Source organism: Doryrhamphus excisus, chromosome 2 (genome assembly GCF_030265055.1).
Source record: "Doryrhamphus excisus isolate RoL2022-K1 chromosome 2, RoL_Dexc_1.0, whole genome shotgun sequence".
Taxonomy (NCBI): domain Eukaryota; kingdom Metazoa; phylum Chordata; class Actinopteri; order Syngnathiformes; family Syngnathidae; genus Doryrhamphus; species Doryrhamphus excisus.
The window spans coordinates 18,985,149-19,010,429 of NC_080467.1; the positions used below are offsets into that span (position 1 = coordinate 18,985,149).

The window sequence follows — 25,281 nt, forward strand, 5'->3', positions numbered from 1 at the left end:
TTATTTGCTCCTTTGCCATCTTGAGCTGAACCTTCAGGTCCTTTACTTGACTCTCCAGAGATGCTTTGTCTCCATCGCAGAAAACGCTGAGGAGCCTCTGCTTGGCCGAGTGATAGCCGCCAGAGGCTAGTTCCCTCACTCGTGACAACATTTTTTTTTGATCTTGCAGAAGAGAAGCACTCACATGAGAATGTGGGAAGTAAATTTAGATTTTATGCTCTCTACTGATGCTGCAGAGTCAGCCATTACTACAAAAGCGCTCAACTGCTTACAGAGCTGTGATGTCATCTTACAAAGGACATTCCAAACCTTTGTCAGGTCAGGCCTTCTTAGTCCTAGCACCACCATCACACCCTCAAACTTGATTGAGACGAACATAGTGTGTGTATTTCTGTCAGTCACACCTGCACTAAACCTGAACCTCAAGGATTGATTACCGTGGGTATTGTGCTAAAAGAATGTTAGGGCTGAAACTGAGACATTCATATTCTTACCCTAAAAGGGCGGATTATCACTCGACTGGAGCCATCTGGTTATTATCTTGCCGTACGTCTGTGAGTTCTTTTTGTAGTTCCCTCCACCAGCATTTCTCATGGGAAATCGGATCAGGCTTTTCCTCAAAAATCGAATCACTTGACTCCACTGAGAACTTGCATATTACTTGGAACCGACTGCTCTGACGCAGCATACTGTCCTCCATTTTGTCCTCCTCTCCTTTCAGGATGCTCTGATGGTTTTTCATGAAGCTCTTATTTCCTGTTTCCTCTTGGTGTTGAAGCGGTTTGGCCTCATTCTGTGTTGTTTTGCTTCCAAATTTAAACTCATTGGTCAAAAATTCCACCTGGTCCCAGAGAATCTTGTTGTCATTGCCTTCTGACTTCAGCTTGGCAGAGAGATCCGCCAATTTTTGTCCTTGACAGTTGATCTCGTCCCTTGCCAGTTGAAGCTGACTGTTCAGGTCCTTTACCTGATTCTTCAGAGCCCTTTTCTCATCCTCAAAGAAAACATTGGCAAGCTTCTGCTTTGTCTGATTATACGCGCTAAAGGCTGATTCCTTCACTCGTGACAACATCTTTCATTTATCTCACTGTAGGCTTTTGAAATTAATATTGCAACCACAATTACTGCAACCGGAAGACTGCGATGAGGTCATAGCTTAAAGTCTTTTAATTTCACAACCTTTGTGAAGTCACAACTTCATCAGTCTGTAGTTTTAGCACCATCACCATGACAATCACTTGCAATGCATTACAGTACACTGTGCAAATATAGCATGGAAAGAACTAGAACGGCTATCTATACGGTTGACTCTACGGCTGGTGTGACAAAAACTAGTCAGATGTTTACTGTTTTACTGGTTGAACCTTAAAAAAAGATTTTCATACAGAAAGGTGTAACAAAATGAAACTTCTATCTATGTGTTCTGTCCATAGGAGATTCGGTACCTGGACCAGGTGCTCGATGCAGCCTCAGAAACACCCACAAATGGAAACTCATACCCCACACCAGTTAGCATAGATGGAAAACATTCCTCTGTGAATGTGTCCCATTCGTCCCCTGGATATCACCAGTCCATCACTGTGGAGGGGCAAAGACAAACCACGTTCGTACATCAGGACGACTCTGGTGTAAAAACCAACGGCCATGGGCCGAGGGAGGACTCCAGCCACAGGAGCGCAAAGTTTGAGCTGAGAGCTTTTCAGGAAGATAAACGGCCAGCAAAACTCTTTTCTCCAGGAGAGGAGCAGCATGTCAGAGTGACAAGGAGACGGAATTCCGAGGAGGTAATCATTTGTCAAGTAATCAGCTCTCACAGTTTAAACACGTAACACACAAACTTGTCAAATTTGTCAATAATCAGTGCGGATCTTTAGCTCATGCTAACCTGTATTTGTTGCATGGTGGAAGCTCGGTATACCATGGAGCTAGACCACTGATTGTGTGGCTTTCATGGTCATTGTTGCATCACAGGTCCAGGAGTTGGAGCGTGAGCGTCAGGAGCTGATTAGAGATCAGGCCGTGAAGAAAAACCCGGGCATTGCTCAGCGTTGGTGGAACCCTCCGCAAGAGGTAGATCATTATTATCAGACTCATTGATCCGACCTCTGATTGAGTTGTCCGTTCTTCCAAGGTTCCTTTGGAACAACAGCTGGATGCAGAACAGCTTGAATCTCTGAAAAAATACCAGGAGAGAAAACAACAGAGGCAGAATCAAACATATGCATACACGCAGGTAAGAAGATACGCATGGGCAGTAGGCACATTTGTAGGTTTATGAATTTTATTAGATTATATTATTTGATGGTGACTTCTCTCTGACTTTCAGTATTCTTTCTTTTTGTTCTCTTTTTGTTCTCTATCCCCATTGACAGCCTCAGGTGACTGGACCGCCCACGTTGGTGACTTTTGACCCGGAGCTAATCAGGAAGGAAGACGTTGTGGACAAAAAGATTGACTTCTCATCTGCCAGGAGGCAATTCCTGCAAGGGGACGTGACCAAGAATTCCATAGCTCCTCACATATACTCCGCCAGACCCTTCTCAAAGTCCGTAGCCAGGACCAACAATGGCAGCAACAACATTGTTACAGAAACCGGAGAGTGTCATGTGACCTGGTATGATGAAGGAGTTCCAGGAGAATTTACGAGTGTTCGAGCTGTCATGACAAATTTAAGCGATGAAGAAGAAGGGAAGAGCCACTTCCATACAGGCTTTCACCCAGAGGAGTCCGACTCGGGACTGGAAGAGTTATCAGTCCGCTCTCAGGATACAACAGTGTTTAGCTTGGATAGTGTTTCAGATAGTGGAGCCTCACTCCCCCCGACTCCATTGCCGCTTACGCCGGTGTCACCACCTACCCCCCAGCCCACTACTCCAGTCAACGGGCGAGCCACGAGCAGTGGAGCTGAGGATGAGCTGGAATATCAGGCGGGAGTACTTGTCCAGAATGTCATCCAAAATGCCCTTTCGACCAATGGAGGTGACTGGCAGTTGTCGCTCTCAAATTTGGATTCTTCACAAATGAGCAGCCCTGTGTCTTCATCATCTGCTTCAACAAGTAGCCCAGTGCCAGTCTCCTCCTCCCCTCTGTCGTTTGGTGAATCTGATCGTGTCCAGTCACCTGTGTCCTCCAGCTCTTCCAGCGCTGCTACATTTAACCCATCCCCGCAGCCAGACCGGCCACTAGACGCACAGGTTGCTTGCCAAGAGAAGCCGATAGAAACACAAGATGCTCTGCAGCAGCGACACTCACCTAATCCAACTCAGCCTTCGCAACCATCTCCAACATCTCAACCCATCTCTCCACCACGGAGACCCAAAGAGGGAGGACCGAGGATCACAATCCAGTCTTCTTATACCAGAGCTCTTGCTTCGTCAGCCCCGGTTTCTGCTCCAGCTCCATACTCTGTCACAACTGCTTCTGTCCCCAGGCCACCCCCAGTCTGCCGCCCCCCTTCCCCTCCAAGCCCAGAAAAATCCGAGTTCAGCTACTTCAGTAAATATTCCGAAGCGGCTGAACTTCGTAGCACGGCAGCAGCAGCAAAAGGCCCCGAGGTGGAGGTGGCAAGCGGGCCCTTCCGCCTGCGCTCCAAGAAGCAACGCACGTTGTCCATGATCGAGGAGGAGATCCGAGCGGCTCAGCAGCGAGAGGAAGAACTGAAGAAACAGAGAGAGGCTCAACCGGCTGTTATCCCTCGTGCCGGGAACGCTACCAGCAGCAGTCAAGTTCCTGCGAGAACGGGGATGCGGAAAACCACCATCAACCCGGCAGACAAGCTGAAGAGCAACAGCCTGCCAAGTCGACTCACGCTGACAGCAAGGACAGCACCAGGTTCGTTAGCATGACATCTGGTACAAGGGAAATGAACACCTGCCAGCCTGGGCTAATTTTATGTAGCTGGTGCCACAAAGTAGTATTAGTACTACTAAAGTCTATGAGCGTTATAATCATGTATAGCCTATCATAGCCACACAACTCCACATTCTGCGGACCCCGGTATGACTCTGGGCAGAACGTGGGGCCGGCTGAACCAAGCGGGTTACATAACAACCGCTTGTGTTCAAACATTCATTCATTCATTCATTTTCTACCGCTTATCCTCACAAGGGTCGCGGGGGTGCTGGAGCCTATCCCAGCTGGTGGCCAGCCAATCACAGGGCACATATAGACAAACAACCATTCACACTCACATTCATACCTATGGACATTTTGCAGTCGCCAATTAAACTAGCATGTTCTAACAATGAAACCCATACCGTATTTTGTCATATTCTTGTGGCGCAGGAAAGATCGAGAAGGTTCGACCTGCTCCGCCTGTCTCACCATCGCCTTCAGAAGGAGCCTTGTCTGACGCCGGCAGCGAGGACTCTGGAGGATCACGGCCCAAAAACTTCATGCAGACACTCATGGAAGACTATGAAACACATAAGGTGAAGAGGAGGGAAAAAATGGAGGACAACAGTGTAAGTATTCATCGCACTTATTTATATACAATATTTATATGCAAAGTGGACAGTTATGTTTACAGTGTGATTATTGTAGTTATGGTTGGTCCTAGAAATGTATTAATAATGAACAACATAAGGTAGGAATAGGAAAGAAGCCAAAATATATGCTTGCTGGTCTGTGTTGGGTTTTACTGGAATTTGCCATTTCACTGACTTCACTTTCATTTCCAGTTAGTATGAGCGAATAATTTAGCAAACAAATGGAAAAATACCAGCCTCAAAACAGGAAATGAAAGTAAAAGTCACAGACACTGCGGATTTCACTCTCATAAATGTGCCGACCTGTTCCTTTGTCTGGATGGATACTGCATATAAGGTTGTTGTTGATCATGTTTGATCATGCTGACATCACATGTCTTGACTATATGTACTGTTGCTTCTCTCCTGCTGGTCGCTCAGTATGCCCGTTTGTTGCTGGCTAATGAGGTAACCACTGAGGTACCTGACGCCCCCTCCTCCGAACCTGCTCACTTTTGTTTGCCACCGTTAATGGCAGACCTGGGTCAGACTGAAATGAATGCATTCTAATGTTCATTTGGATCGTTCCCAATAGAATTGACACCTTACAAATGAGTGCAGCAGCGATGTGTTGTAGGGTTACTGTATTTAAAATGTGTTTTGTATTTTTAAAGACAGAGTTTTGCCATTTATTTTGATCGATTTTGCTTGGAGTGAATCCTAAGAGAAACCGATGTCTGGTCCCAGGTCTGTGTGTGATCTATCCAACTGTGGTGTTCACGCTGCATGTGCTTGTCCATGGATTTGGTATGACCTTTGAACTTACCCCAACCCATCATGCACAAAAGAATATGTTGCTTCCCCTGTTGATGTTGAATGCAACTGTAATCTTTAAACGCACCAATCACAAAATAGGAGAAAAACATCTTTTCTGATAATGTACATATACTTCAGAATCTGCAATTTGATGTTGTACAATATGATTCCTACAGTTTTTGGTGCACGTGTGTGTCCTGGCATGTGTGTGTTAACTAAGGGAAGGTGATTGGAGGAAACAAGAGACAGGTCAAACACAGCTCTCTCAAATGAATAAATTATCGCTGTTGAATACGGACTTCTATTAGTAAAAACATGCATATTTAAACTTGTACTTACACTTGGCCTAAATCTATCATTTTCAAGCATAACATAGCTAAATCACTCATAACTAAAACAAAAATATGAATACAAGGTAGAAGAGGCATTCTAATTGTGAATGCAGTACTGTATTCTACCTTGGCCACTAAGTGTCAGTACTTGCTCGCTGAGACAGGAACTAAGATTCCCTAGGGAAGACATTTACTGTGACACTGCTCCATATTAAATTCATTAATACTGAATCCTACTTAGTGGACATTCACTGGAACCGATAAACCACCAGAAATGAACGAGTGTATAGTGATAATGAGAATAAAGCCATAGTATTATGAGAACAAATGTGCGGAATTCATGATTTTAAAGTTTGCAGGGGGAAAAAAGCAAACAGTGTGATATCAAAATGACCATGCATGCCTAAACACAACAGTCTTGAGATCAGCAGGTCACTGTCACTGTGTCCCTAATAGCCCTTCATAGTTTGTATTTATACATATATATGCTGTTAAACCAGTGATTTGTACGTATTTTATCTTTAAATTTGACAGGTGTTGGAGGCCACTCGCGTCACCAGGAGGAAAAGCGACATGGCCCTGAAATGGGAAGCCGGTATCTATGCCAATGAGGATGGAGAAGAGGAGGAAGAAGAGGAGGAGGAGGAAGAGGAGGAAGAAGAGGAGTAAAAATAGAATGGCGATGAGGACAGGCAGAGAGGAAGTAGTATTTATTCTACAGATCACATGACCCCCTCTGGTCTGACCAGCGGCGCTCAGCAAGGACGATGTGTGATTTTGAACTTGGATTCTGAAGGTATAAATGGCATGCAGTGAGTATGTGAGGCAAACGGAAGGTTGATGCAAGGCACAGCTGAAGGAACTGCAAAGTATTCTTAGGATGTTTTAGAAGCTTGGATTGTATTTTTCATTTGAGGAGTCACCACCAATCATCCTGGAAATGAGTCTGGCTTGTTACTGAGGCCTCATGCGTTCATCATTGCACAAACTACAGGTGGGTTGGTGTCTCATTCCCTAGGTCCCTCCTGGTTTTGCCTCGTTGCCTTAGACTCTTGGATGCATGATGGTTATTTCATTTTCTAGCCTGCATCTGTAAACGCAGAGACAAGTAGAAAGGTTGGTCAGTGATCACAATTACTGGTGTGTCGTGTTTGTGCAGGGAGCGATATACAGTATATATATTATAAAATCACCCGTCTTTTGTAAGCAGTTGTATTATACGGAGGTAGGACTGTATTTAACATGTATTCCAGTCTATCTAACATTTTGTGACTATCGTGTGATGACAAAAAAAAACTTTTAAAAAGTTGGAAGAGAACCAGTTTGCCTATTTAAGACAAAACGACCGCATTTTCCGGACCTTGAGTCGCATCAGTCAAAAAATATGTCATGAAGAGGATAAATCCAACATCAAGCAGAGACATTTAATTTGAAAAATCAATAGCACACGGAACAACAGGCTGAATAGGTGTCCGCTATGTTAAGCGAGTTACTGGAAAGCAGGTTCGCCAAGCTCCCGATCTCTGAACCCACTGATCCTGCAGCACTCTCTTGTGGCTGTTGACAGTAATGTTCCTGCTTGCAGTCAGTATAAAATATGTAAAAAATGTTTAATTATATTTAAGTTGCAGGACTAGTCAAACTATGGGGGGGGGGGGGGGGCTGCAACACATCGTCTGGAAAATAAGGTATCAGTTTTATTCATTTTTTTTCACTGGATGTGGAAGTGTAGGACCAGATTGGCGAAAGTAGGAAACAAAGAGCACAAGGAATGAGTCTGAATTAAGCGTGTTTATATTTTAGTGTGGCTCCAGATTCTAAACCACTTTAACTGAAAAGTAGCAGGATTATTCTACTCTTCGGTCTGCCCCACCCCCGCCCCAGCGTGAGAATGTCAGGAGGATGATGAAACTGTAACCAAAGGTCACCGTTTCCATCTTACCCGTGTATCTTGTCCAAGTGTCCTTCAGCTTGGCACTGACCTGCCTGCTCCAAGGTCACGCTCGACTAAACCCTCAGTGACATACAATGCAAACACAACCCGAGGTAACAACACGTTTTGTCCAAAAATAACCAGAAGTGAAAGTCAAGGAAGTTGTGTGAAGTCCCAGTGATTGTTTTTTTTCTACACATTTAATAATATATAAAATGGCTAGTATTTAAATCACAAGTGTCCCTTTTGTTGTGAGATGTTGATGTCATTTGACGCAGGTACAGTGATGACACGAAGCCAGTGTGAAAGGACCAGGAAAATACTGGGAAATGTGTTTTAATGACTGCGCTGATGTGGGATATTCTACTTTTCTATATTAAAACACTCCACAGGATGACTCATTGGCATTGGATGGGAGTTTCAGTGACTTCATTTCCGACGCCCAATGAGCAACTACATCTGCCCTTGTTGCCTCTCGGGCGTCCACATGTCCGATGACACAAACTGACGATATGATTAACACGATGGTGGTTTGAATTCCTGATGCAGAGATGATTTATTTATCATTTGATCATTCTGTGTGTGTAATGATGATGATGATGATGCAATCTTATGACACAAATAATGTATAACCTCTGTCCTTATGTTAACCACTTGTATGTTCATATTGTGCTCCATAGCACTTGTACGGCTCACATTTATTGGCTTATTATACATATTATGAATATTTTCTCATTAAATACAAAAAACCTGGACATAAATTGAGTGGTTTATTTGTGTAACAAATTCTTAACAGGTTTTTAAAATGACAGACACATTTTTCAACTATACTTAGCTGGTTAACGTATATATTATATATCTCTTTGCGAGTTAAAAACAATGCTCTTGCATGCTTTCATGCTCAGTTTTGATTGGAACTGTCAAAAAACTGCAATGAATCATACTGAGGCGTCTTTCTAATGCCACCATTCACCTGGATATACAGTACTGTGTGAATAGGAGATCCATATTTTTAGAGAATATGTATATATAGTTTTGAAATCATGCTTTCAATATCAGTAAAATACTAATTGGTCATGCACTAAATATTATTTAGAGACTTTTCGGGGCAGATGAATACTGTTTTATACATTGTTTAGGTCAATACAGTATTTTGGTTATCCTTATTTTGCTGCACGTGCGTGGCAGCAATGTGTATAGAATTGTTTTATTATCCATAATTTTTGTCATACCCATCAGTGTATGTGCCTGCACAGGGCTTTCATTGTGTATGTATTTATTGTTGTTAAATGACTATTGTTCATAGTTTATTAGTCATCATTGTATCTGAGATGTATGTATTTATTAGATTACCGTAATACTTCTACGACGACTTCGATGAAAACAACAAACAACTGGACACATTTGAGCTGAAAGTAGTTGGAGAAGTACCATACTTGGATGCGGAAGTGAAACCTTCCCACCTAAGCTCTTGAACTTCCCTGACTGCGTAATTTATTCAGTTTGTGTCTCTATAGTTTTGGTTTTGTCTATTAAATGAAACATGGTGACGCCGAATTGTTGCCAAAGCGTTTTGGCGGTTTTCCGCCACGTTGAGCCGCTCGTCGTGCTCGAGCAGCTGGGCACCTCTTTGTTCAACACCGCCCTGCTGATGGTGGTCAAGGACAGGTGTGCCAACACTACCGACCCCGCCACGGGCACCCCTGCCTCCCGAGAGGAGAACCAACAGAGAGCCATGGCGGACTTTTACATGGCATACAACCTCATCGTCCAGCTGATGCCGATAGTGTCCGCTCTACTCCTTGCCAGGGCAGGCGACCGCGGCTGGAGAAGAGCCCCAATCGTGGTGCCCTTATGTGGGTATCTGCTGTCCAGCGTCTCCCTCCTATTGGTGGTTATTCTCCGCCTCCCCATTCAGGTGATGTTTGGGGCGGCGGTTGTCTTCGGTGTGTCCGGGGGATTCTGTGCTTACTGGCCCGGCGTGATGACATTGGCGTCGCTCTCCTCAACCACTGAAACTCGCTCACAGGTCAGAGAAACGCATGACACAATTCTCTACTGATACAGCAGATGGCGCTGTGGTATTGTATTTGTATATGTACATGTTGCGCCTCCTCCGTCCAAACACACATAGGCAGGACTGTCACGTTCATGGCTTCGCTGAGTGTTGGAAATCACAAAACTCTAAACACTACAAATAACTGGATGTGGTCCAGGTCGCTATATTATCCTTGAACATGTTAAAGGATCTGCTCCGATGTCATAATATCTTTGTGGTTACTGTTTGTCTAATTCTCATATTTAGTGTTTTTATTGCAGTATTTTATGTGTTTTGTACACAAAGCTGCTTTTACAGGCAATGTACTGTAAGTCCAGGTGTAGCCCATAACAGCATCACAGCAGCATGGGTGTTACTGTTTATAAAATGCAGGTCATGATGAGAGTAGAGCTGATGTATGGAGCTGCAGGCCTGCTCGGCAGTGTGCTGTCCGGTCACGTGTTCTTGCTCTACAGCTCCAGAGTGGGACACGGAACTGTCCTGCTCTCCGTTTGCACAATTCTCCACCTTCTGAGCCTCGTGCATGCCACATTTCTGCTGCAGGTCAGTGGACATTTGTATTTGGATGTGACATTGCTATTATTGACGTTTCCCTAACTTTGCAAAGGTACAGCAAGTGGCCAACCAACCTGATGAGAGCAGCCAGCTCCTCCCTCACTCCTCCAGTCGTGTTCCCGAGGAGACGTCTTTGACTAAGAACAAGGTGAACATGGTTCTGCTGTTTGCAGCTGCTGTCATATACGCGTCCTCGGTGGGTGGAGCCGTTGAGATCCTGGGCATCTTTGTCATAAAAGAGCCGCTCCATTGGAACGCCGCACAGGTGACACTTCCGGCCTCTTTTGTGATGAAAGATTCATTTCCAACAAGCAGTGTTGTTCAGATCAGGTTTAGGACAAATTGAACTCTACGCCTTCAGGTTGGTTATGGGAATGCAGCAGGCTTTGTGATCTTCCTAACCAGTTACCTGGGTGCCGTTATTTTCCGTCGTTGCATGAGTGATGCGGCGCTCATTCTCATCGGCATGCTCTCATTTGCCTGCGGAATTTATTTCACAAGCTTCGTCACCGTGACCTACATGTTCTACATCGGTAAGACGTGGTTCTTATTATTCTGCGCAATTGGTTTTTTTTTTTTTAAATGACTTTTTAATGACTTTCCCCACAGCCCGCTCACTCAGCCTCTTTGGGCTCATCCCAATGCCCACCATCAGGTCACTGCTCTCACAACAGTTTCCAGCATCCTCATGGGGTGAGTTGCATGTTCTCATATGCATGAGCGCCCCCTTGTGTTGTCTCCACCTTCTTCCCATCAGGCATCACTCTCACCACCCTGCAGCTGGCTCTGAGGCTTGCTGCCCTGGCGTACATCCCCGCCTTTACTAAACTCTACCAGAGGACATTGGACTGGTTCCCGGGCTTCATCTTTATGCTCTCCAGCATACTGGCAGTTCTGGCAATGATACCCATCAGGTATCTTTTTAACATTCATTCATTTTCTGACAGGGTGCTGAAGGTTATCCCAGCTGTCTTCGGGCGAGAGGCGGGGTACACCCTGGACATCAGCCAGCAAATCACAGGGCACATATAGACAAACAACCATTCACACTCACATTCATACCTATGGACAATTTGGAGTGGCCAATTAACCTAGCATGTTTTTGGAATGTGGGAGGAAACCGGAGTACCCGGAGAAAACATGAGAGAACATGCAAACTCCACCCAGAGATGGCCGAGGGTGGGATTGAACTCGAGTCTCCTAGCTGTGAGGTCTGCATGCTAGCCACTCGAGCACCGTGCAGCCCCTTTTTAACATCTATACTGTAAATCCTATTCTTGGTAGGGATTGCATGGATGGATGTTCTTCCAAAGGTCCAGAAAAGGCCTTTTCTGGATCGTCATAAAAATGCTTGAAAATTCACATCTGTATTCATTTCTGTGTTGAAATGTTAAAATTGACAAACCTATTGATAAACCTACTATCTTATCTTACTATACTATCTTGCATATTATCCTCCTTGCAGTGCTGTGGGATGCAGGTTGTCTCAGCAGGGACCTTCCGAGGAGACTGAAAAGTGTCAAGTGGAAAAGGAGAACTGAATCTCACTTGCTCATAAGATAAAGCCACTACAGGAAAAGGGGAGCTGAGGAAACGAGGTGTGTGTTTAAACAAGCACTTGATGTAAACAATGCAAACAACATGCGGAGACGTAGTACTAGAGATGAGCGAGTACGCCACTATCTGTATATGTTCACCCATCTAAATTATCTGTATTCTATTTGTATTCAGAATGAGTGGGTGTGGTTTAATCCGAAATGGGTGGAGCTTAAAGCTGTATATTATTTTCATTCTGAAATTGATTTGGATTGATCAGAAGTTGCTATATGTATTGTTTATCACTCAGTTACATATAAGTGATCCTTGAGACTTTTTATTTATTATTTATATATATTATAATTCATATATAAGCTGTGTGAAGTTGGTGATTCATGCAAACATGGCAGTAAACATAACATATATAATGTGTCAGCATATGTAGCATATTCATTCATTCATTTTCTACCGCTTATCCTCCCGCCTCTCGCCCGAAAACAGCTGGGTTATAGCATTTTTTTTTAAAGATGAGCAGATGACTATCAAATCAATTTTATTATTGGTCCAATATATCCCAAAAATAATTTGAGGTAAAGATAATTGCATCAAAACAACATCAATATACAAGCTTTATATATGTTCAAGTGTACAATATGTAAAAACTGGCAAACAAAAGAACTGAAGGTATTAATACTTCTTTCAATAAGTTAGATTGATCATCTTGTGATTGTTATGACGGGACATTTGGGCTTAGTTTTTTTGCTCTTTACATTCTTATATGAATTAGCTGTCATCTTGTCCCATTTGTGGATTCATGAAAAAAAAAAAAACAAGAGTTGTCACAATGCAAAGTTGCCATGTCTTAAAGGGGGAGGAGTCATAAAAAGGGGGCGGGTTTGTATAGTGCAGTGAATCAGCAGGCATTTGTGTGGAGCTTCACTAGGGCTCAGTACAAGCACAAAACATTGTTTTGTAAATTTACTAGCTTATTATTGTTATTGCAAATGTCTCATCCCATCTTAAACATTTTGACAAACTGACCTGACTTGTAAACAAAACCTTTGAGATAAATTAAACAGAACATAAACACAAAAAGTAAACAAAACTGTTTATCAGCTCTTTTGTAAAAAAATAAAATAAAATAAAATAATACTTGCTGCGTTTATTTAACTAGATTTGTCAACATCCGTGTACCTCTGCTGTATGATCTTAAGTTTTATTATTTCTTAGAATAAAAGCCATCTGGCAGGGGCAAGGCTCATTATCCCTGAGCTGTACCTTTAAATCCAATTACTGCAATACTTAAAAACATTTAGCATCAGCACAAGTGCTACTGTAAAAAAAAAGTTATTGTTGGTAAAATGTGAATTATCTAAATATATATTATTTTTCTAGTTTGTGTATGTTCTTTCAGTTGTTGTTAGAACTGAACAGATAAATATTTGTAATCATATGCACTTAATTTAAAAGTTTTTTCACCGCTTCAAACTCCACAACAGAAAGAAAGAAATCCCACAGATGCATTGGCAAGAGACAATTGCTAATCCCTCCTTTGCCACTAGGCGTCACTATTGCACCCCAACCACTGTTTTACATTTAAACTGATTGTACCTATCGGGTTCCTTTCCCTGGAGCCACAGCAGACGTGACAAACTCGACGAGATTTTCTAATTAGCAAGAGTGATTTAGTCTCAAACCAATTGAAGGCCGAGATCGATCGCTCCCCTGATGGAGCTCAGCCTTCAACTCAAAACACCCTAGTCGTGGGTCTGGGGGGGCGGGGGGGTCGTCGTCATTGCTAAAAGCTGCTCGCTGTCCCGTGTTAACTGAAGGATGGGGAGCAAATGGGAATCAGACGGTGGGGTTGTTACACAAAACTGCCGCGGAATCTCCAAGGGCGCGTTGTGAAACACAGAGGCAGGTTTCAGGTGTCTGCAAATGGATTTCTGAAGTAATCAAACATAACTGGAAGTAAAAAAAAACACGTTTGAACCTTTGGATAACAATCTTTAAGAATGGTAAGTGTAGACATTTGGGGGGGAAATTGAGGTTGTAAACATAAGTACCCTTTGTGTCAAACTTAAAGTAGGAACAAGACTGAAAGAAACACCACTTCCTTAGCTTGTGGTTAAACAAGGAGCATTGGCAACTGTTAGCAGGTGACGTGAAGTAGAAAAAGGGAAAAAGCAACAACATAAAAAAGAATGTCTGTACATAGCATGTCACTGCTTGCCCAGTGGTCACTGTCATTGCCTCCAATCTTGATAATGTCATCTCGGGAGACAACAGCGAGACAAAAATCCTGCAGTGTCCCCGGTCCTTGGCCCTTCTTGGCGTGACAAAGAATGTGAGACGATATCGAACGGGCCAGCGTGATACGATGCTTCAGTCCGTCTCACTGGTTTGGTCGTCAGTCTGTTTGTCCTGCAGGATCGTTATGAGCGACTCCCATGCTGCTTGGCACTTCAGAGGAAATAACCACGTGGAGTTAGAGCGTCCAACCTTTTCTAATGTCAGCATGAAACATACATACTTTCTTTGGAATGTAAGAAAAGTCATTTACTCAGAGAACAAGTCAGCAACTCATTGGGGTATAGTTTGATCCACGATGTAGTGGCAGCTAGGCATAATATAGCGTGGTTTCTGGTGCTCAGTCAAGCGTTTAAACCAGACATTACTCACCAGTGACGGGGGCAGGCTCTTTTCTGTGTTACGTTGCTCTAAATGTACGATGAGGTTGGTCCTATTAAACTTTCTATGCACACTATGCACACAGCCTTTTCTGGACTTTTAACAGACAATAGGGCCACATGAAAGACGTCACTCCTACTCTTTTTTTTTTCCTGGACAGCATACTTCCTGCAGTGGATATTGTCTCACCAGTGTATTGCAATGGCAGCTTTAAATGGCTTTACACTCTTACTACCCACAATAGTAGACAAAATAAGAGTAACTAAGCAATTTAAAATGTACATAAAACCCCTGCTCTTACAGTGTCACGGTAAATGTGTACCCCTAATGGACCCTAAAGTGGCGAGAGAACAGGAAGTGATGTTGTGTGAGTTGAGTGAGGTTGAGTTGTGTAACCTGTGTTATTATTAGGATTATTATAAATAGTCACTGCTGCACGGCAGACGAGTGGTTAGCACGCAGACCTCACAGCGAGGAGACCCGAGTTCAATCTCACCCTCAGCCATCTCTGTGTGGAGTGTGCATGTTCTCCCCGTGCATGTGTGGGTTTTCTCCGGGTACTCCGGTTTCCTCCCACATTCCAAAAACATGCTAGGTTAATTGGCCACTCCAAATTGTCCATAGGTATGAATGTGAGTGTGAATGGTTGTTTGTCTATATGTGCCCTGTGATTGGCTGGCCACCAGTCCAGGGTGTACCCCGCCTCTTGCCCGAAAAAGCTGGGATAGGCTCCAGCACCCCTGTGACCCTCGTGAGGACAAGCGATAGAAAATGAACGTCTGGTGCTAGAACAATTACTGACAGCTAATGGAATACTCCATTCACAATTAGAAAGCTTCTTCTGCCTTGTATTTTAGTCCAGTTCATTTATCAATGTTTATGCTTAAATGATTAATTTAGGCCAAGAACAAGTAAAACTGTTGAAAGCCGGTCCTACATGTAAAAACAACTGCATTGCAGCGTACCTTCTCATAGTAGTTGATGTTCTTATCAGCGATGCCGCTCAGAAGCTGCTTGAAATCTTGTCGCTTGTTGCTCTGCCAGCGCTCCCAGTCCGCCTTCAAGTCGGCATTAAAACACTCCATTTTGTCTTGGCACCGCTCCACCTCAGCCGGCATCTATAGTGGGATACAGAAGGACTAGTGCTTCAGGGGTCCTGAGGGAGCTACATGCTAAATGCTAGGGTAGGGCAGGTAAACACTGAGATTAATCCAGATTCATTTGAACTGACACAACAAAATAGATGCTTACCGGCATTCTGTCTTCTGGTTTGCGCTGTATGGCCGCTTCTAGTCGTCCCTCGTACTCCGCCTGACTCTGGTCACGTTTCTTCAAAACATTCTGAAAATCCGGTTGACACATTCAAGTCTAGACGAGAGTGGAATGTTCGCCCATTCAAATCAATCTCTCTCACCTTCATGGATTCGATGTAGAGGACGTACTCTCTTAGCACAGGCAGGAAGTCCTGGCTCATGCTCTCACTAAGGTCGTCCATCGCCCCGCAGGACGTCGTCAGGGAGCTCGCCGCGCCCTCCAGCGGGCGCTGCAGCTCCTCTTCCGAAGCCGCCCAGCTGGAGTACACGGTGCTGTACTCGCGTAGCTCGGCTAGATACTCTAGTGGACGTGAGAGGAGGACAGACCAAAAGTATTTGTTGACTGCAGATGATCTAAATATCATGAGTAGGCAACAATGAGCATTGAACAGTACGTATATGCAGGAGGATGAGGCCCACAGAAAACAAAGCCAAGCAAACAGCTGACAGGACTGAAGGGGTAAAAAGGCTGTGCTTGTCTTTCTGTTGCTTCCTGTTTCACAACATCAAATGTGTGAAAAGCAGCTTCCTAACTTCAGCTGCAGACTACACAACTAATCTTGCTGGGCTCGTCAAGGGAAAAAAACAAGATACCTCACTACTCACTTTCTGTTGCGTTTAGTTTAATAAGATGTCTTTTTATCCTCTGGAACCGCTGAGGTCAAATGCAAACTGTTGACCTAGCATACAAGTGTAAAAATAAGTATGCATTTCACAGAGAGTGACTGCCTGGATGGCACTAACTTTCGAACGTGCTGCTCCCACAGTCTTCCGACTCTGAGTAGGATCACATGCATGTGACTGTAATGTTCGGTGAGACACACAAACACCAGACTTGATAGCCAAAACAACAGGCTTTTGTTTCAGGTTCTAAGTTGACAAATATCTTCAGTGAAGGTGTTTATTTTCCCCTTTCATTCAACATTTATATGTATTTATATCTATTTTTTATTGTTTTCTACATGTAAAACTATCATTGAATTAGACATATTTCTGTAATGTATTAATTGGATCAACATTATGCTTTGGTTAGAGTTAGTACTATAGTAACTAAAACTCAACTATTGTCCCCAAAGGTTACTTCCTGTCACACACGAGCACCGTAACATCAACACAATAATTGGGGTGTTATTTCATGTCCGGAGGGTTCTAATAATGTGAAAAAACACATTTAGTAAAGAGATTTTCAATGCTCGAACCATGAAAATATTGGATTCATAAATAAGGAATCCTACTTTGTGGACATTGACTAATCACGGTCAGGTCTGGAACAAATTAGCCTAACAACATCATGACTGCAAATTCTTCATTGCCTTTCGAAATTTGCTTTTGTGTGTGTGTGTGTGCCTGAACGCACATGCTTCCAGCCAGCCGTGAGTGACCAATTATGAAATTTTACGCCAATTTGAATGCAATTTATCTCATAATTGTAAAAATAAGTCTGTTAATTATGTTCTCTTATCCCAAAATTGGCAACATATGCTAGTAACGTGAGACTTGCGGCTGGAAAATGGCTTCAGACGTCCCGACTCGGTCGGTTACCTGACTGCTCCTTGAGGATCCTCTGAGCAATGCGGTCGATGGTGCCAAGTTTCTGGCTGAAGGTGTCCAGGTACTCTCCCATGGCGCAGAAGTCGGGCGGTCGCGCCCGCAGCTTGTAGCCTCCGGCCACGTGCTTCACCGACTCGCCCACTTTGGTGAGCAGCGCCAGACCTTGACGCTTGTTTAGGTCCTGGCGACACATCGCAGGTTGAGAATTGCATAGAATCAAGAAACGTACGGCAGGGGGTGCATGTGTCATATGTAATCACATTGTCAAATTGAATATGGTTTAATCCACTGCTTTCAATAATGTCTCTGGGTGAGAGAATCCATTCATTTTATTGCTTTTTGTAGTTTATCACGCATCATAGTTCCCTGATCCATGAGAGGCGTCCCAACTGGGGCAATGTAATGTGACCAAGAGCCAAATGACCTAAATTACATGTGAGCATTTGACAAGGAAATGGACGATTTGATTGATGACCACTTTATAGCCTTCAGAGAGGTCATTTGTCTACTTGTGCTGGGAAAGTCTAGCAAATTTATTCAGGATTTGCTACTTCTTTTTTTTTTTTTAGTGCATCAGCAGTCGACTTGATTTATTGTTGCAGCTGACGTCTGCAAAACAGTTTTTGTTGCATTAAAATGGATTGCAGTGAACTCCAGCTGTCTCACCTTGGCAGACAAGAAAGCGTTAAGATGTGGGTTGAAGGAGAGGACCGGGTGGTCGGCGACCCGCTTGAGGAACTTGTCCAGTGCTTTCATGCGCGTTTCCACAAACTCTTCCGAAAAACGATCCACAACGCCCTTCATCACAAACTTCTCCGGCAAAGGCTGAAAGAGGAGAGGGACAAGGTGAACGGCGGTTTTGCATTTTGAAAGGAGGGCAGCGTGGATGTGGTCACCTACGGGGATGAGGTGGGTGGGCTGGCTGTCCTCCAGCTTGATCCTCAGCCAGTCAAAGTCTTGATAGCGGCGGCGCACGCAATAATCGGGCAGGTCAAACTCGATCCGTGTCGTCTGGAGGGAAGACACACGAGCCCGTTAACATTAGTCATGTCATTTTTTCTCTGGTTAGATAACTTTTTTTCTCTGCGGAGTTTTCCATTGATACTGTTTTTTGGGAAAGAGAGTGGTATGGGGTAAAGATCACATAAATATTTTTTTCAGTATTAACAGGGGTGTGTTCACTTTCCATATCAACTGCTACTCAAAATGTAGTGCTGACAGACCACTGTTAAAAAAAAAAAAAAAAAACTCACACAGGCTGTCCTAATTAACACTGTGCCTTCATATTTGACCGTGATATTTGTATAAGGCCTTTCACCCTAAGCACCCTAGTGCACACAGCAACGGTCGCCATGACGCCATCAGGGTGGCTGCTGGCAGCTTCTCTGACTCAGCTTCCTTCATCAAGGCGTAGAAGCGGCTCGCGCGGTGAGAGGCTGAGAAGCGGGGCGTAAAAAGTGAAGCACCATTGTTATGATATCACAACTATTAACTAAACACTTTTAAGCGTGTATCTTCATCGACGGTGAAGGGCTGGTCGTCTAGCGCCATTGTTCCCTCATGAAACCATAGAGCGCTTTAGCCCTCGGGTCGTCTCTGGCAAAAGTTTTGCATTTTTCCAAGTGCTGCGGCGATAGAGACAAGCACCGGGCCACATGTGCAGTAACAGTGCTGACGTTTCATGTGGCTGATCAGGTTTGATCATTTGGTGCAAGTAGCATGTGAAATGTGAAACTCCTCAAATTGATGGTGCACCCCCATTTCTCTTGTTTCTTATGCGGAAAATTCATGATTTAACACAGACGATTCTCAGGCTTAAAAGCCATGAACAGACCTTGGTGGACACTCTATAGGTGATGTAGGTCTCCATGGTGGACACGTGCTTCTTTGGGTCATCCACCGTGACAAACAGGTCACGGGTTTCGGTGGCGGTGTAGTAGTCCCGTGGGTCGGACTCGAGGTCGTCATCCAGCTGCAGCCTGTTGAAGAGCGAGGACGCAGAGGCGGGACTCGGCGTGTCCACCGGCGTGCCATTGGACAGCCCTGCCTCCTGAGAGCACAGATATTTTATATATTTTTTAGAAAGCCTCAAGAAGAGGAAGGGCAAAAACAAAGAGGCGATAGACAAATGCTGATTCAGTTGTTTGTCGCCGTGAATGAGTCTCTTGTTGGGGTCACGGCTGTGTGCTCGCACCATGCATCATGTGACACAACATCTGCATAGTCGCCCTAACTGAATGATGGCTGAAGCCGAACATTGCACTGTACACCACAATAACACCATCCCATTATAGCCAAAGAGAACACTATGTTATTGCAGTTTTTCCCCATAGACTCAAAAAATAATTAACTCCACATTTGCTTTGTCTTGGTCTTTTTGCGTCTTGTGGTGCTACTACTTAAAAGGAAGACAAAAAACATAACATCAGTGAAATTGAACACTGCATGACTTTTTCACAATATATGTACAACATGGCTATAGTAGATAATAATAAAATAAATAATAAAAGAAAAGAATGTGAGGTGTGTTTAGTCTTTACATCACGTTTGTCACATGTCGTCATAAAGTTTACAATGAAACCACAAATTAGATGTTATTCTGGCAATAGTTCCAACTAACTTCATTTTTGCACAGTTGCTAAAAAGTAAAATGCATTACATCTTCCACTTCCGCAAACGTGTTTTATTGTTTAGGTGTTTTTGTTTCACCCCAACATGGTCACTTTCACTCCTGAGCGATTTCAATATACAGTCTCCCAACAGTAAGTGTCCCCACTTGAACACGCCACGGCAGTCACAGTCTCACGGCTTCACTCTTTCCCTCCTCTCAGGTTCTGAGTGTGTGTTTTTTTTTTTACACTGCGGTGCAAAACCTTAAGCTTGTAATCACAGCCCACATAATTGCATTGCCTTGCATCATTGCATCACAACCAGGCCACTCACTCACTCCACAGAAGTCATGCTCAGGCACAAAATAACACTCTGGGAAAATCCAGAATTGAGTTTGTTTCTTTAAAAGAGCTGATAGTGTCTTTGTAGAGCTGTCATACTGGCATAAAATTAACATCTTTGTTGCACATTTGCTTGTCGTAAGTGTTACTCCGATGGGTAGATATGGCAAACAGGGTGTCCCTATCACAGAAAGGGTTTTCCCATGAGGGCCACATTCCGTAAATGCAGGGTCCACCTCGATATTCTGCAAATGTGTGTTCCGAAAACACACTATAACTAAGCAGTTATAGTTGACTCCATACAAAATACAAGATAGTACAATTTCCTCATTATCCAAATTGTATATAAATATAATTTTTTTTTTGGTGTGTGTGTGTGGCCCTTATCATTGTTCATAACCCCACATTCCCCAGCACCCTGTTATGTGCACACATTCCACTGCACATACTATGTAATACACACAAACGTTTATCTCCTGGACTTCTCTTGTATGCACTGCACTTTAACCATTCAATGTAATGCACGCAGACTGCACAAGTGTTTACTATTTGTGGCAAAAAATATTCACCCCCTCGGACATTTGTGCCTTTTATTGCTTTTATAAATTACATCGTGGTTAATTTAGGTTTTTTTGACAATATTTTATCAATATCAATATTTATCAACAGCTCCTTTTATGTCCAATCACATATCACGTGTCACGTATGTCATTAAAAATGTATACTTTAAAGTAAACAACCGCATAAGTATTCACCCCCATTGGGTTGTTATTCAGTAGATGCCATTCCTCCTTGCAAAACAGCTCAAACTCTTGTAAGGCTGCATCAGGATCGGCCACAAACAGCTCTTTTCAATCCCAGCCACAATCTATTGATTGGCATCTTGTGGCCATCAACTGTCCTAAACTTTTCAAGTTACCCTTGGGAGTGTCCTGTTGTCGTCATGCAGCAATTGTAACAGCAATAAGAATGAACCAAATCAAATCAGTACCATTTATTGCAGCTGTAAATCATCAAGCCGCCTGTACTGCTCATTTATTGTGTAATTTTCTAATACATTCTGTATTTAATGGGTTGTTATTTTTTAGACAAATATGCCACAGGCCAACAAAAACCAAGCTATAGGCTCCAAACGATCCCTGGGATGGACTTTGGACACCACTTCATGATTACTGGGATACAATATTGAATAAAACAAAATACTTTTTTGTTAAAAGTGCCTCAAGCGTGCATGATGGCGACAAACTGCTGGGTTTGTAAGTGTTTGTAAGTATAACTTTATATTAATGTTAATTTCAATTGTGTAAGCTATAGCTTAAGTTACTATGTTGTTTTCATCATAAAAGGTTTTCCTCTCGCTACAGACAATTCAATGTGAATCATATTTGACGCAGTGATGTCTGTTTATCATAATTGGTAAGTTGTAAAGCTTTCCCTCCATAGCTTTGATCAACAACAGGTTAGTAAACATGACTGAATTAAAGCACAACTGCTGCTTCAACTGTCCGTTTTCGAACCGCCGAAGAGGGTTTGGTACAACCGGGGTCGAGCCTACCTTGTCGCCCCCAGCGGTGACGCTGACATCTGGCCCCGGGGAGAGCGGCTCCTCGGCGGCGGACAGCGGGTGGAGAATCTCTGCGATGTGCTTCTGCCCCGAGCTGGCCAGGCCTCGCGGAGCGCCGACACTCATCGTGCGGCAGGCGCTGGGGCTTGGCTGGAAGTGGAGGCTAACGGCTGTCCAGTTTACTGTGAGAATTTATCACGTATTTCTTTTTTTCTCGGCTTCTCTGTCTTCTAGTGAAGCCTTGAGCCGCTATTTGGTCCCAATAGTGAGCTGAACCCTACGGCGCAGCTGCGGAGGTTAAACGTAAAAAGTCCGGAAGTAAACACTGTCTGTGACACCGAGACGCGGAAAATGTGTATTTTGGGTAACGTAAAATCATTTTAATCTAAAATCGCGATTAGAATATTGCAATTTTACAATATATGTGTGGTAAATATATACATATGTTTTCGTGCGCCAGCATGAATAGAAATTTTAACCTTTTTCTCATTTTAGTCAGGCATCAGCACGGACACCTTATGGGGGGGCGCCCTGAGAAATCACTAGTCTGGTGTTCTCAACCACAGTGCGCGGGCAAGCGGGAATGACGGGTGGACAGACAGAAGCAGGCAAATAAACCAACGACATACGTTTATTCACTCAATTCGTTCAGTGTTTTGTCGGCGATATGACTGCCAATCCTCCAGGACCGGGTAAGGCTACTCCTTTTGCCTGCATGGCCATCAGTTGTGTCTTTTCAGTCGTAGTTCTTTGTCAGTAGCAACCCCAACTATTAGGCGTAGGGTTATTATCTTGGCGTCTGTGCTCTTTGGACTGATGGACTCACTACAAACATCCCAGCTGACACAAAAAATCGGTTTATATTGTGGAGATCGTGCCAAATCCATTTAAATCAATTCTGTCCTTTGACAGACTAAAATCTATACACTTTTCGTAAATTATTGTCAGCGCTGACGTCATCATTGCACATGGGTTTTCGTGTATGGTACGTCATAGGACTATTGTGATGTCTGTAAGTAGCACTGTATTTATTTATGACATTAGATTGTTTGTTTCAAGATGACCTGGTGGGCTTTGAAGAAGACACAGCATTGAACTGCTTTCCTGATGACAACTTTTGAGTTTCCTCTCAGATAAACACATTGGAGAAATAATTTAGGACTTGAGTAGTACTAGATACATTTTGTTAAGATAACATTTGGTACCATTGTTTTATCAAATATCTGCAGAAGAATAGGTCAGCCTCCAAGGACGTTGAAGAGGGGTAGAGGTAGCCTTGAAGATGCCCCAAGGTCAGGACGTCTTGCCACTACCTAATGGTGATGGTTCACATACGTGTAACAGTTAATGGGATAGCTAACGCTGTGGGCATCACAAACAAACAGAACATTCTGCACAACAAATTTGTCACATTGAAGGGATTTAGTTTTTTGTTGGAAAGCACACCAGCCTGGTCATGACACAGGCCGTCCAGCAGCAGATTCAGATGTTTTTCTTGAGTGTGGGCTTCCCCAGTTGGAACCAGAAGCCACATAGCAGTCCGTGTGGTGGAAACACCCGCCGTCTTCCCCATCAAGGAAGGGTTGCATGTAAAGTAATTCTCTGCTCTCTGGCTCCACACAGTCTTCCAGAATAAGGCCCGAGTGCAAATCCTGGCTGAGTTGGAGAAAGAGAGGAGACGGTTAATGCAGAGTCAGTCCACGGCCACTCCAGGAGCCAGGTACAGGGGTATTAGCCACAAAAATAGCCATAAAAATCACAACCATGGAAGCAGGGAAGAACAGGGTTAGTTGTCACACCTTTGACTCTTGTGTGCGGAGCGCATCATCAAAACAATCGTCTTCAGTACGTGTGATGTACATGTGACAACCAAAGGTAGGTAGGTAGCATTTCTGGCCAGTTTCAAGGCTAACAACTGTGTTGAACTAGTTTGCAAGCTAATAGCAACTAGCTTTCCCTTCACCATTTTAACATTTTTTAAAGTTTTACTCGAGTAAAAAGACAACATGGGGCTGCATGACGGGCGAGTGGTTAGCACGCAGACCTCACAGCTTGGAGACCCGAGTTCAATTCCACCCTCGGCCATCTCTGTGTGGAGTTTGCATGTTCTCCCCGGGCATGCATAGGTTTTCTCCGGGTACTCCGGTTTCCTCCCGCATTCCAAAAACATGCTAGGTTAATTGACCCTTAGGTTAAGCGACCCTTGTGAGGATAAGCAGTAGAAAATGAATGAATGAATGGAAAGACACATAGGTGAGCAATGATCCCAAGCCCGTAAATGTTCCTACCACAATTTGAGAGACAGCGCCCGATGATGAGACACAAGTGTGACAAGTAAGCCAATTCTATGTTCAAAAGTCCTTACGGCAGGAAGTAAAAATGATGGTTTGTTTTGTGAGGATGTGAATCGTGGTAGTAAAAGGTATTTGAAGTGGTCGATAACGGTACACCTCATCTCTCTCTGCTCCCATTCATCTTGTAGCATCCCCTTATCTCGGCCCAATATGAAAGACTTCCGGGACAATGCAGAGCAGCAGCACATTGTTGCCCAGCAGAAAGCAGCCTTACAGGTGAGGCACATTATTTTGTGAAGCTCTTTGCCGAAAAAGTGTTCTTTGATTACCCGAGGCACAGATGCTGAAACTATTTTGTACTGTCCCCCCCCCCCCCCCCCCAGCATGCACACGCACATTCATCAGGCTTCTTCATCACTCAGGACTCGTCATTCGGTAACCTCATCCTCCCTGTGATTCCACGCCTGGACCCCGAGTCGTGACCCTTTGCCAACACCCAGGTTTCATATTTAGGCTCTGTGAAATGTGGACTCTTATGATGTGAAGGCGTAAATCTCAGGCTTTTCCCTGACATGTTGGATACACTGTAGAAGACTGTATACCATGTATGCAGTCATATGAATGCATCATGATGACCATATATCGGACTCATTATTCCATACATATTTTTTGTAATGCTGTTTATATAATAAAATTGTAATAAAAAATTCCTGATGAGCAAGAAGCTTATCTGTAAATCTTAAAACATTCAGTGCGGATTGGAGCTGTGATGGACACTTTCACTGGAAGTACACTTGCCTACAAATCTCATGAGAACACATCCACTACTGATGATAATTGCATTAGGGATGATAATAGTGCTTTATTTCTGCCTATCTATATATTTTTTGTTGCACCGACTGCACATTTTTTTTTACTCTTTGCTTATTGTTGATCAGGAAGTCATACAAACAAGCCTGACTCCAGCTTTACTGTCCTGCAGTCAAATATCATATCATTGAAGGTTGCACTGCACGGAGTGGCCACCAGATGTCAGCAGTGCACTCTGTTGAAGTGGTCCTCAGACATGTTTGTTGGGCTGCTTTCTTTCTTTTAAAATACATTTTATGGTCAAAGCTAATATTTCAGAAGGGTCGCAGTCACAAATGGCGGTCAGCGTTAGTCGAAACTCAGTGCCATAGGCAATTCTCTTCTGTTTCACAGTGGGACCCTTTGCAATT

General features: G+C 43.6%; 4 protein-coding genes across 12 annotated transcripts in view; 3 read left to right on the plus strand and 1 right to left on the minus strand.

Annotated features, from left to right (window-relative positions):
• Positions 1-7,544, plus strand: part of LOC131117366 (A-kinase anchor protein 2) — a 61,637-nt gene extending 54,093 nt beyond the window's left edge. For 4 of the 6 annotated variants that reach the window (XM_058064546.1, XM_058064551.1, XM_058064550.1 and 1 more), the window contains 7 exons: positions 1,434-1,784; positions 1,972-2,070; positions 2,132-2,233; positions 2,373-3,831; positions 4,285-4,463; positions 4,908-4,946; positions 6,149-7,544. In XM_058064546.1, coding sequence (XP_057920529.1) covers positions 1,434-1,784; positions 1,972-2,070; positions 2,132-2,233; positions 2,373-3,831; positions 4,285-4,463; positions 4,908-4,946; positions 6,149-6,283 — 2,364 coding nt within the window. In that variant the 3' untranslated portion in view covers positions 6,284-7,544. The remainder of the gene's footprint in view (positions 1-1,433; positions 1,785-1,971; positions 2,071-2,131; positions 2,234-2,372; positions 3,832-4,284; positions 4,464-4,907; positions 4,947-6,148) is intronic. The other 2 variants (XM_058064548.1, XM_058064549.1) reach the window with 2 other exon arrangements.
• Positions 7,545-8,896: 1,352 nt separating this feature from the next.
• Positions 8,897-12,549, plus strand: LOC131117448 (thymic stromal cotransporter homolog). 2 transcript variants are annotated; one of them, XM_058064554.1, is made up of 7 exons: positions 8,897-9,576; positions 9,979-10,149; positions 10,214-10,426; positions 10,523-10,694; positions 10,771-10,854; positions 10,919-11,075; positions 11,627-12,549. In XM_058064554.1, exons 1-7 carry the CDS (start codon positions 9,091-9,093, stop codon positions 11,700-11,702), a joined length of 1,359 nt encoding a protein of 452 aa, XP_057920537.1. In that variant the 5' UTR covers positions 8,897-9,090; the 3' UTR covers positions 11,703-12,549. The 2 variants fall into 2 exon arrangements, with proteins under 2 accessions (XP_057920537.1, XP_057920538.1); XM_058064555.1 differs by having other exon boundaries at positions 10,220-10,426.
• On the minus strand, positions 12,234-22,090 carry snx30 (sorting nexin family member 30). The gene is made up of 9 exons (XM_058064557.1): positions 21,759-22,090; positions 19,087-19,302; positions 18,153-18,263; positions 17,919-18,077; positions 17,244-17,433; positions 15,803-16,002; positions 15,640-15,729; positions 15,354-15,506; positions 12,234-14,160 (listed from the first exon to the last, which is right to left on the minus strand). The coding sequence occupies exons 1-9, from the start codon at positions 21,891-21,893 to the stop codon at positions 14,083-14,085; spliced, it is 1,332 nt and encodes a 443-aa protein (XP_057920540.1). The 5' UTR covers positions 21,894-22,090; the 3' UTR covers positions 12,234-14,082.
• Positions 21,715-25,105, plus strand: inip (ints3 and nabp interacting protein). Of its 3 annotated transcripts, none has more exons than XM_058064561.1 (4): positions 21,715-22,459; positions 23,391-23,487; positions 24,250-24,337; positions 24,484-25,105. In XM_058064561.1, the coding sequence occupies exons 1-4, from the start codon at positions 22,435-22,437 to the stop codon at positions 24,541-24,543; spliced, it is 270 nt and encodes an 89-aa protein (XP_057920544.1). In that variant the 5' UTR covers positions 21,715-22,434; the 3' UTR covers positions 24,544-25,105. The 3 variants fall into 3 exon arrangements, with proteins under 3 accessions (XP_057920544.1, XP_057920545.1, XP_057920543.1); XM_058064562.1 differs by having other exon boundaries at positions 21,723-21,951; positions 24,445-25,090; XM_058064560.1 differs by having other exon boundaries at positions 21,726-22,459; positions 24,445-25,077.
• Positions 25,106-25,281: the final 176 nt, after the last annotated feature.

Bases quoted from the DNA above. Each gene is read 5' to 3' on its own strand.
- LOC131117448 (XM_058064554.1), top strand. From the start codon at position 9,091: ATGGTGACGCCGAATTGTTGCCAAAGCGTTTTGGCGGTTTTCCGCCAC. The intron at 10,150-10,213 runs GTCAGTGGACAT...AACTTTGCAAAG, and splicing joins ATGCCACATTTCTGCTGCAG to GTACAGCAAGTGGCCAACCA. The intron at 10,855-10,918 runs GTGAGTTGCATG...TCTTCCCATCAG, and splicing joins GTTTCCAGCATCCTCATGGG to GCATCACTCTCACCACCCTG.
- snx30 (XM_058064557.1), bottom strand. From the start codon at position 21,893: ATGAGTGTCGGCGCTCCGCGAGGCCTGGCCAGCTCGGGGCAGAAGCAC. The intron at 18,078-18,152 runs GTAGGTGACCAC...CTCCTCTTTCAG, and splicing joins AGCCCACCCACCTCATCCCC to CCTTTGCCGGAGAAGTTTGT. The intron at 15,507-15,639 runs GTAAGCATCTAT...ATCCCACTATAG, and splicing joins AACCAGAAGACAGAATGCCG to ATGCCGGCTGAGGTGGAGCG.
- inip (XM_058064560.1), top strand. From the start codon at position 22,435: ATGACTGCCAATCCTCCAGGACCGG. The intron at 23,488-24,249 runs GTACAGGGGTAT...TTCATCTTGTAG, and splicing joins ACGGCCACTCCAGGAGCCAG to CATCCCCTTATCTCGGCCCA. The intron at 24,338-24,444 runs GTGAGGCACATT...CCCCCCCCCCAG, and splicing joins AGCAGAAAGCAGCCTTACAG to CATGCACACGCACATTCATC.